Source organism: the organism of the source record quoted next, unplaced genomic scaffold (genome assembly GCF_019419815.1).
Source record: "Pyrus x bretschneideri cultivar Hongxiangsu unplaced genomic scaffold, Pyrus_bretschneideri_v1 Contig34, whole genome shotgun sequence".
Classification (NCBI taxonomy): domain Eukaryota; kingdom Viridiplantae; phylum Streptophyta; class Magnoliopsida; order Rosales; family Rosaceae; genus Pyrus; species Pyrus x bretschneideri.
This window is the reverse complement of record NW_025999657.1, coordinates 1,617,989-1,628,694: the sequence shown is the minus strand read 5'-3', so window position 1 is coordinate 1,628,694 and position 10,706 is coordinate 1,617,989. Positions and strand designations below refer to the sequence as shown.

The 10,706-nt window shown below is 36.6% G+C and overlaps 2 protein-coding genes across 7 annotated transcripts; both read left to right on the top strand.

Moving 5' to 3' along the window:
• The first annotated feature begins 1,177 nt into the window (after nucleotides 1-1,177).
• Nucleotides 1,178-5,402, top strand: LOC103961067 (putative casein kinase II subunit beta-4). 6 transcript variants are annotated; one of them, XM_009373575.3, is made up of 5 exons: nucleotides 1,178-1,705; nucleotides 2,826-3,044; nucleotides 3,672-3,766; nucleotides 3,862-4,027; nucleotides 4,781-5,402. In XM_009373575.3, exons 1-5 carry the CDS (start codon nucleotides 1,465-1,467, stop codon nucleotides 4,909-4,911), a joined length of 852 nt encoding a protein of 283 aa, XP_009371850.2. In that variant the 5' UTR covers nucleotides 1,178-1,464; the 3' UTR covers nucleotides 4,912-5,402. The 6 variants fall into 6 exon arrangements, with proteins under 6 accessions (XP_009371850.2, XP_018506369.2, XP_009371853.1 ...); XM_018650853.2 differs by having other exon boundaries at nucleotides 1,179-1,705; nucleotides 2,829-3,044; nucleotides 3,657-3,766; XM_009373578.3 differs by having other exon boundaries at nucleotides 1,180-1,630; nucleotides 2,829-3,044; nucleotides 3,657-3,766.
• Nucleotides 5,403-6,642: 1,240 nt separating this feature from the next.
• LOC103961068 (phosphatidylinositol 4-phosphate 5-kinase 9) lies at nucleotides 6,643-10,216 on the top strand. The gene is made up of 3 exons (XM_009373579.3): nucleotides 6,643-8,025; nucleotides 8,824-9,070; nucleotides 9,666-10,216. The coding sequence occupies exons 1-3, from the start codon at nucleotides 7,142-7,144 to the stop codon at nucleotides 9,816-9,818; spliced, it is 1,284 nt and encodes a 427-aa protein (XP_009371854.2). The 5' UTR covers nucleotides 6,643-7,141; the 3' UTR covers nucleotides 9,819-10,216.
• Nucleotides 10,217-10,706: the final 490 nt, after the last annotated feature.

Sequence of the window (10,706 nt, the reverse complement as noted above, 5' to 3'; positions counted from 1 at the left end):
GTGATTCGATCACAATATATATGATGTAATTTAACAAATATGTGGGGAATCAATAAATGTGCCTAATAGTTGTGCTAATATATGGAGAATAATTTACCTACAACATAAAGAAATGTTATTTGCCTCAAAGTTATTTTACATATAAATATAGGTAAATTATTTTACACACACATATATAATAATAATATTTTACATATAAATATAGGCAAATTATTTTACACACACATATATAATAATAATAAAATGTGCCTTATATATTAATACATGTAAAATAATTTATCGGCAACATATAGAAATGTTATTTTATTCAAAGTTAATTACCAATATGGTAAATCACTTTACATAGACATCCATATGGTAACAATAAAACGTGCCCAAAGTATGTACTAATACATGCAAATTAATTTACCTACAACATTAATTTACCTATATATTACATATAAATATACGTAAATTTTGTTACACACCATATAATAATGTGACGAAAGTATATATGAAACGGTTTACCTACAAAATATAAAAATATTATTTTATTTCAAATACATATGATTATAAGTGGCTAAAAAACGTCGAGAGGAGTAATTAGAATTTAATGCCCATATTATGTGGGCATGATTGAAGCCAAAATTGGAGGGTTGTGTATGAGAAAACGTTAGAAGGGTTGTGGCATGTGTTGTAAATTATCTGAAGTAATAGGTCATTTATTTTCTAATGTGGCAACATATTTGAATTTTAGATTTATATTGGATGTTTAAAGATATATTAGTTTTAATCTAAAAATTACAAATTGTACGAGTTTATATCTAAAGAACCTTAAATTATAGGAATAAATTATAGAAGTTCAAATAAAATTTCCCAGCAATTCATCCCTATATGTATACTAGAGTTTGTATTATAAATGATTTTTCTTTTTTTAAAATCAGCGAAAATATCTCTGGCGACAACTCTACTCCTATTGGCTCCCACTCGATTGGGCCCCACATGACGATTCACCCAACATTCCCCTGTCGCTTGACACGTGTCCAAATCCTACCCTCCTCTCTACAGAATCTAAAAACGACCGAAACTCTAGATCTCCCTCATGTCGTTTGTCCATCAATATCCAACTATATGCCCATAATACCCTCAGAATATAATTATAAGCTATAAGCTTTCTCTCCTCTCTCTCTCTCTGTGTTTTCGGCACTAATACTCTCTCTCCTCTCTCCTCTCTCCTCTCTCCTCTCTCCTCTCAGAGGTTGAGTTAGCTTAACCCGAACGAACGAATTCCAGCGGCGGTATGAGTTAGCAATCAAAACTGAAAACCCTAGTTCCTCAGCCCTAGGGGTTTTTTTTCCCTTTACAATTTTCAATTTTTCAATTTTTTTTACATTTTTTTTTTTGGGTAAAATTAAAATTACCATGTTTTGGTGAGATTATTATCTGGCATCGAAGGAGGCGGAAGAAGAAGAAGAAGAAGAAGAGATGTACAGAGAGCGAGGGTTGGGTGGGTCTAAGGCGACGGAGGTGGTGGGGCCCGCCGCTGATCGGAAGCAGCGGATCAACGACGCCTTGGACAAGCAGCTCGAGCGATCCTCGCCCTCCACTTCTAGGGCAATGAACGGCAAGGATAAGCCGCTTATTATGGGTGGTAAGCAGCCTCCCTCCGATCACAGAAACTCTCGCTCTGCCTCTGCGTCTCTCACCAAAAACAATTGCTCCGATGGTTTGAAGTTTCTTTCTTTCTTTACTTCACATTTGTTTTCTCGTATTAATTCGATTTTATTACCATTTGGGTACCCTTTTTTTTGTGGGTTTCTCTTTAATTGGGAAGATTATAGATCGATTGCCTGCCAAGCATCATTATTTTGTTATAATCTGTGGTTTGCTTTGTTGCATTAACCCTAGTTTAGAAGAAGAAGAAGCATTGTATATCTTAGATTCGCTTTTCGATAAACTTCGAAGAGATGGACTGCATCTCGGTTGAAAGAGAAAATTTGTACTTCCTTAATATCAGCTGGGTGTGTGCATTATACTTGTTTTTATCCCATGGGTGTCCATTTAGGAATTCTATTATAACACTTGACAATGCGTGTTACGGATATGCATTCTGTTTTATCCATTGAAGCCTGTCAGTGGTATTTGAATCAGACGTTGCTATATCATTCTTCCATTTATTGCTTATGAGAGCTAAAACTAAAGTATGTCTTTCACCATAAAGGTCTGCCCCTGATTAAATGCCATCATTGTGTTTCTTCAGCAAGCTTATCCATAGAAGAAATGCTGTAATTTTGTGGCCCAATTGGATTGTTATTCAGCCTGCTGTCCTATCCCTTCCCTCACATGATTTTGACAGTCTTTTAGACCAGCACCAGGTCCATAATCCAGGAGGCTACCTGAGCACTTTTTTTCTAGGGATTTGCTTGAAATTTTGCGAGAGTCTGTCATGGTAGTGGAATATGTGTTTTTCTAGGGAGTAATGCTAAACAGTTTGGTCTTATATCACGTTTTGTGATATTAATATCTATTCATTTTGAGCTAGAGTCTGATGGTGTCCTTTCAACTTGAAGAAAACTCTACTCTTGTAATCTGAATATGTCTCTTTTGTATAAGAGAAATGTTTATAAACCATAACAATACTTTTCTTCAGTTAAAATTCATTGATATATGTGATTTGTGGTACTCTCTAAAAACCATAACAATACTTTTCTTCATTAAAATTCATTGATATATGTGATTGTGGTACTCTCTAATGAAGTTTGATTTATGACTAGAACGTACATTGATAGATATAAGCTTTCAGTTCTGTAAGTTTACTAATTGTAATGTATCTAAATTGATTGTAGAAGAATCTGAGACAGACAGTGAAGAGTCAGATGTTAGTGGTTCCGATGGGGATGACACATCTTGGATTTCATGGTTTTGCAATTTGCGAGGAAATGAATTTTTCTGTGAAGTGGATGATGATTACATACAAGATGATTTTAACCTCTGCGGGCTAAGCAGCCAAGTGCCATACTATGATTATGCACTTGATTTAATTTTGGATGTTGAATCTTCTCATGGTAAGTTTATGTCTTGGTTTATTATCTCGTGTGATGGACAACCATGGTGTTTAACATTAAACTTTATTTCTGTTAGACAACTATGTACAATTATGTGTACTCTTCCATGCAGCTATATGATTAAACTTTATTTTTGTTAGAAATATTTCTGTGGACTTTAAGATATTAATATCTGCTTTTGTGTATTTCCCCAGCTTAGTATTATGATTTTTTATGATCCAACAAAGGTACTCTTAAAAACCCTGATTTAAAAAAATGTTAAACTCAATTTTACCCTCCTGTTAAAACGGGAAAAAAAAAACTCTTGCCGCCTTCCCTTCCCTTTCCCACTACCCCTCTCCCCCAATCATTGCTAACCATGGTGTTTTTGTGGTCACTGGCAATGCCGCTGGTTGCCAGTGGCCACTGAGATATATAATTCTTACTTGTTAAAGGTTGGAAAGAATACTTATAGAAGAGGTTAAGATTCCATTGGTTAATTTTTGAGAAAAGAATGTAGTGAGAAATATTTTGATAATAAATAGATAACCCAGTTTTAAAATGTAAAGACATATTTCTGTTCCTTGATTACCGATAAGGTTGTTTTCCTATTTTGATATATACTTTGGGCAGGTGATATGTTCACAGAAGAACAAAATGAATTGATTGAATCAGCAGCAGAGATGCTTTACGGTCTTATTCATGTTCGATATATATTGACAAGCAAAGGCTTGGCTGCCATGGTAAGTTTCTATTATTGATTGTCTGTTTGACAGTTTCATTGATTCTGGACTGTAGAATTTGGTAACTTGGTAGAATTGTGCTATTGGATCTACAGCTAGACAAGTACAAGAACTATGATTTTGGGAGATGCCCAAGAGTTTTCTGCTGCGGACAACCCTGCCTCCCAGTTGGCCAGTCAGATATCCCACGGTCAAGCACTGTAAAAATATACTGCCCCAAGTGTGAAGATATTTACTACCCTCGATCGAAGTATCAAGGTAGTATCCTTTATATTATCGAACCTATATTTACAATTGCTAGCTGCATATAAGCAAGTAGCTGGTTTGTTAAGATGCTGTGCACAAAATCTTCTTTCATGTCTCATCATATATTTGTTGTTTATTCCTTGCATTAGTTAGTTTTTATATGTCCAGAATCTAAGCATTAATAAATTGTTTAGACTTTAGATTGAGCAGGGGGTTTCTTCAATTTAAATTCGATTTGTAGGTTTTGTCCATGAGAAGAATCATTAGTTCATTTTACTGTAAGTTATGTGGAAAGTAGGTTGAAACCATGTTTCTTACGTTTCATTTGTTAGACCTTTGTTAGATGAAATGCATCAATTAATTATTATTTTTCTTCTAATTCACTTGCATCTATAGTTGTTATGGGTGTCTGTTTGAAGAGGATTACATGTTGTGGGGTTGGGTTGTAGGCTGCTTCCTTTATATATAGTTAAGCATCAGTACTAACTTGAACAGCTTGATTTTCTGTCTGGGAATATTTGTTAGTTTCTTGCTGATAGTGCTGTTTAATGTAGTCAATTTCAAGTGCAATATACTATTTGATTCTGGAATTTTGTTAAGAAACATGAATTTACTGCATACTTTGTTCGCACCTTGCGCTTATCAATATCCTGCCTTGTGTTTTGTGATCTATAACATCATTGTGGGCATTTGGTTCATTTTGATGGTCGGACACAATGCTCACTACTTATGCTTGCATTGATTTCTGAGTGACTTAACGCTATATAGACATTGATGGAGCCTATTTCGGAAGTACATTCCCTCACCTGTTCTTGATGACATACGGGCACCTGAAGCCACAGAAAGCATCACAGAGTTATGTTCCTAGAGTGTTCGGATTCAAGCTTCACAAGCCATGATGCTGAAATTTCAAGCTCCAGCCAGGGCAGGAGTTCATGTGAGACTTACTCCCCTCTGTCAGTAATGTTCTTGAGTGCAGGTGGAGTTACTTCCCCAAGTTGTCAGAATATAGATACCCTTTTTATGTGTCCTCGGATCCACTTACAATCAACTTTGCGGCCACTCACAAGCTTCATTTTCAATTTTAGCTGTGTCTTGGTGAGTTTCTGTAGAACGTGTTCAGTTTGGCTTTAGTATTAATAATTTTCTTGGTAGTGGCTTCCGGCGACCTGTTTTCTTCGGTTTCTTATTAGCTCAAGCAGGGTTGTTGGCGCTCTGAGAATAACCAGTTCATCTCTACAATTTTCTTTTGTGATCAGAAATGTATCGTGTAGCCTCTAAATATTCATGTCTAATTACTTTAGAGTCGAGTCGAGTGGAGTCAAGTGAGCAGTAGGATTTATGTACGCACTTATTTGTTGGAAATTGGAATATAGCATCATGTTATGTATACCGTATACATTCGGTTACTTTTATTTTTTGTACGCAGTTGATGTGTTGCTTTCCTTTTAACAAAAAATTGATAAAAAAAAAAATAACTTCTTCCATAAATTCTGCTTTTAAATCGAGTATGAAAAGTTGGTATGTGTATTTGGTGTGCAATTTGCAACATGGATTCTGAATTGGAAGGATGGAATTTGATTTCTGCACTCCATTTTTAGTACTTGAGAGCTAACTTCAACGACTTACTTTCTTATCTATTAACGGATGAATCTTTGGTATCAAATTAGGTTGCTTGTTATGTGGTTTAATCATCCTCCCTTCTCTTAGAGTAAAATATATTGTTATACTAAAGAATATATTCAAAGGAAGATAATTATTGGCTTAATCTAGTTGGTCTCAAGTTCTCTCAACAAATTTTCATCTATCATAGGAGAGTCATTTTATTAGTACGTGCTACAATGTAGAATTATTCTTTTTTTTTTCTATATAATGATAAATTTATACTAATGGGTACGAAAAATACATTAGCATTAAACTCCTTATATATATATATATATATATGTATATATAAGTCATCTCGCCATTTTGATTGATTTTGTTTTACTCACTTCTAACTCCATCCATCATAATTAATGCAATCTATGACTAGCTACCACCACCCTACTACTATCACTACGACCAAATACACTAGCTTTACTATCACTATCTTGTCGACAATCATGACATGTCATTTACACCATCATTCTAGCCTCTATCATTACATACGATAATTTTGTTAGTCATAATCACCATTTCAATAAATAATAATAACAATTGACAATAACAATGGTTATTAATCAATTGAATCAAAATCATGTCAAATTCAATCAAAATCCACTTGAATTGATGAATATCAACTAAACTTCCTCAAAATTCATGTATTCATAATTCTATGAAAACGCATCGGTTGTCGATTCAATGCTATCATCTTTTTTTAAAAAGAAAAAAGCTTAAAAACGGAATGCATCACAATCAAATGAAATGTCAATTCAAGTTAAACAAGTAAACAGCATCAATCAAAAGAGAGGCGATAGCATTGAAGATTCTTCACCATCCCTTGTAAATAATACACTCAGCATTATCTTCTAGCACAAGGTTAAAATTACGGTCAGCAGTATTATCCAATCCAGGTTTGCCACTTGTGTCTTCAAATACAAGAAAGGATGGTGGCATTTCAGCAAATATCGTAAATTGCAGGGGCTTTATAAAGTAGAGAAGAAAAACCACCTCAGGTCGGTTTTGGCTTCTGCAGAAAACCAGACATGAAAACCACCGCAGAGCAACAAACAGCAGCGACTCATCTGATATATCCACCATTTCCTCTGAATCTCACAAAACCCAGAAATAATCACAGAAGAGAGAGAAAGCTCTAGAGAGAGAGAGAGAGAGAGAGAGAAAGAGAGAGGAAGAAGAAGAATATCTGTATGTAAATGCAATTCAACTCAGATCGGAAGAGGAAGGAAAAGCAGAAAAGCAGAAGCTGAGAGAAATCACTTCCGCATCAATTTCAAAAGAACTTTTAGATTCAGACCCAAATCTCAATCATCAAATACCCAATTAGTCCCACATGTTATCACCAAACCAAACCACCAACTTGATCATCTCCAAGCAACCCAGACCTAGAAATCACCAAACCCAGCAGCCCAATCCTAACAAAATCACACCCAATTCAAAATCTATGAGGAACCCATCTCTTACAATCCTGCAATGAACCAAACACCTTCCAGTTTATCCCACTCTCCCACACTCTCCTCTCTCCACCACCACCAGATTCACTTCCACCGCCATAGCCACACTCCTTTCAATTTCCGCCCTTCTTCTTCTTCTTCCTTTTCTTCTTCGCATTCGTTTCTGTGTTCCGCTTCACTCGCAATCATTCCCTTCGCCACACGATCACTGGTCCTGAAGCTTTTCCGCCATTTCCGCTGTGCGCATTTGCTCAGAGTCCACTGCCGCTTGCTTATCCTCTTCTTTTTGCCTTCCCTTTACTTCTTCACAAGTTCCCGCCGCTCTTTCGTTCTCGATTTCTCTCCTGTGATCGCTTTCTCGGCAGCCCTTTTGATTTCTCTCAACGTTGCACTTCCCCGTTTTGTTTCGACTCGGTTGTTTCTTTCCCGCTCTTTGCCAATCAAGCTTTGTTCGTCTTCCCGCGTCTCTAAGCCCGCTCAGCCTGTTCTTTGGTCAATTGGGTCGAAGCCCAAGTTGGACAAAAAGCCGAATTCGGGGTCTTGGGTGCAGGTTTATAGTAACAAGGATGTTTATGAGGGTGAATTTGATAGAGGGAAGTGTTCAGGAAGTGGGGTTTATTACTATCATATGAGTGGGAGGTATGAAGGTGATTGGGTGGATGAGAAGTATGATGGTTATGGTGTGGAAACTTGGGCCAGAGGTAGCCGGTATCGTGGGCAGTATAGGCAGGGCTTGAGGCATGGAATTGGGGTGTATAGGTTCTTCACTGGTGATGTTTATGCCGGAGAGTGGTCTAATGGGCAGTGTCATGGGTGTGGAATACATACTTGCGAGGATGGAAGCCGGTATGTTGGCGAGTTTAAGTGGGGTGTCAAACATGGACTTGGTCATTATCATTTCAGGTAAAACTTACCATCTTTCTTAAGATATGTTAAGCGAATGTATATGTGTTCTGTTTTCTATGTTCTTGTATGTGATTTTGATGTTTGGAATTGAACACTGATTCGTCTAGTGGCCTTGTTGTTCTATGTGGTATGGTATTGATGCTCGGTTGTTTACAGTACTTAGGATGTGGTATGGAATTTTCGGGCTAGTTAGGTGTAAATAAGGTTTGAAGTATTATGTGCTTAATGGAATAGTTATACATTTTGCACCAAGTTTAGAAACTTGTTGATTTCTGCCTCTGTAGTTAGTTATTTGTGTTTTTCATTGAAGAATTTATAGATGCTCTGTTTCAAGTCGGTCAGGCCTTCAGTTGGTTTTTTCATTGTTCCTTTGCATAATTAACAAAAAAAATCAAGGTTGTAGGTTATTAGGTTCGAATGTGGGTTATGGCTAGCATCATATTAGAATACTTAGGTTAAAAGGTCTAATTTTTCAGCATCATGGCGTTCAGAACCATCTCATACCTTATGTGAGGCATTCTTGGACACATTCTCTACAGGGTCTCGTAAATCTAATATTTATTTTATATTTTAATATAAACAAGACACCTTGGATTTTGACTGCTGTTCTTATATCTTCTTAATTTCAAAAGGAAAACTGATCTAGTTTCCCCTCTTCCACTGTCATATACGTGTGTGTGGGTGCTTGCATCTGTGTTTATCCAACATATGTTAAGAAAACTTGTTCCTCTGATATATGCAAGTGAAAGTTAAATTTGCAAGCACAGGGCTGATTTGCTGTATATGATAACGCAGAAATGGTGACACATATGCTGGGGAATATTTTGCTGATAGGATGCATGGTTTTGGAGTATATCGGTTTGGGAACGGGCATCGATATGAAGGAGCCTGGCATGAAGGAAGAAAGCAGGGACTTGGTATGTACACTTTCAGAAATGGGGAAACACAATCTGGTCATTGGCAAAATGGGGTGCTAGATATAAACAACCAACCTGGATCTTCTTATGCTGCCAACCATGCCAAAGTGCTTAACGCAGTCCAGGTAATTGTCCCTTATGTCCTTGTGGTATCAGTGTTTCATTGGAATAAATTCTACTGTAAATGTGATGGTCTACAACGGTAGATAGTAGGTAAATATCGTTTTGATTTGCGTAACTTTTTTTGTATTTTATATTGTTGACTTAATTATCAATTCAAGTTTACTCACATACTATATTAGGTAAATATCGTTCCGAAAAACTGGAATACTTTATTTTTTGACATAAACCATGAATTATTACACACTTGGAGACTACATCAATTGATTTTGGTTTTATGAGACTGTAGTATTTGTTGCCATCTGGTTTGTGGGGAGCCTCATGATACCATTTTTGTTGTAATTTGTTGAAAGTTTGTGTATGGATGAATTCCACTTACGTCCACTGCAGAAGTTATCAATCATTAGAGTTAGGCCGGCTTTTTTTCTTTTGACTTTATGGTACCTGAGGTCTTCCTCTAAAATGACAATTCCGCAATAGAAATACTCTCTTGATTTATGTGAAGACTGAATGCAAAACCTTAATTATTTGATTTGAACAAGCACTTACCAGTTACCACTGCTATATGAGTTTTCTTACTGAATACCATTTTAAGTGCAGGAAGCACAAAGAGCTGCTGAGAGAGCATATGAAGTGGCCAAAGTAGATGAAAGGGTGAACCGAGCTGTAGCAATAGCTAATAAAGCAGCGATTGCTGCACGAGTTGCAGCTGTAAAGGCCGTGCAAAAACAATTACACCCATTACAACAATGACAGCAGTGGCACTACCCACATTCGCCTAATGCACCTACCAATCATCATTAGCATCAACATCATGCCTGTGTGGCAAAGCCACAGAAGCAAAACAACTACCACGTAAATAGGTATTTTGTTTTTCGTCTTTTCTATTTTGTGTCTTTGCTCTGCAATTATTTTGATGGGGAATGCGAGGTACGTGCCTGGAACCACATTCAGTCGAGTATGTATGGCTGATTGAGGAGCAGGCAGAGGCAGGTTTTCCCCCTTTTTTTTCTTCTGGTTCTAGCCTCTCAACAATACGTACATATGAGTAAGAGTGTGCAAGTTATAAACCAAGGTTTTTGATTTCACATTTTTTGCTTCCTACTGTAAACGTTACTGGTTATTGTTATATGTAATTTTGCCTGGATGAAGACTGGAACCCTATAAAGCACATCTGAACTCGAGCCATAAATTTTATAACGAATCTATATTCGAGTATAAGTACAAAATACGGCCAAAAGAAAGAAAATAAATACAGCATCGTATTTACGTATGAACATTGTTGGATTGTCAACTGGATAATGTGGTTAAATTCATGGACTTGGCCTGCCAAGAATTGGTGTTCCCTTACTCTAGGGTGTTCATAAATTATAATCTAACAAGGCAAGGTCAATCTGCATCCGCTTGATGGATTGAATTGTGAGTTTTCGAGTCCACTCCGGTTAGAGGATTAAATTTGAGTGGATAACCCACTATTCATGTATATTGAAGGCAGAGATGATCGAGTTTTTTCATTTTGAGAGGATTAGAAGTCGACAATTGGTACTGGGGTTTTTCGGACCCTTAAAATTTGATCCAATGGCTGAAGTTTTATAACTTTTAAGGTGGACCCTTGTTTTTAGTTGTTGGATCAAATTTTAA

What these genes read in the sequence shown, in the direction of transcription:
- LOC103961067 (XM_009373573.3), top strand. Translation starts at nt 1,465, where the DNA reads ATGTACAGAGAGCGAGGGTTGGGTGGGTCTAAGGCGACGGAGGTGGTG. An exon ending in CAAAAACAATTGCTCCGATG is followed by an intron (nt 1,706 to 2,825) that starts GTTTGAAGTTTC and finishes AATTGATTGTAG; the next exon opens with AAGAATCTGAGACAGACAGT. An exon ending in GCAAAGGCTTGGCTGCCATG is followed by an intron (nt 3,767 to 3,861) that starts GTAAGTTTCTAT and finishes TTGGATCTACAG; the next exon opens with CTAGACAAGTACAAGAACTA.
- LOC103961068 (XM_009373579.3), top strand. Translation starts at nt 7,142, where the DNA reads ATGAACCAAACACCTTCCAGTTTATCCCACTCTCCCACACTCTCCTCT. An exon ending in CTTGGTCATTATCATTTCAG is followed by an intron (nt 8,026 to 8,823) that starts GTAAAACTTACC and finishes ATGATAACGCAG; the next exon opens with AAATGGTGACACATATGCTG. An exon ending in AAGTGCTTAACGCAGTCCAG is followed by an intron (nt 9,071 to 9,665) that starts GTAATTGTCCCT and finishes TTTTAAGTGCAG; the next exon opens with GAAGCACAAAGAGCTGCTGA.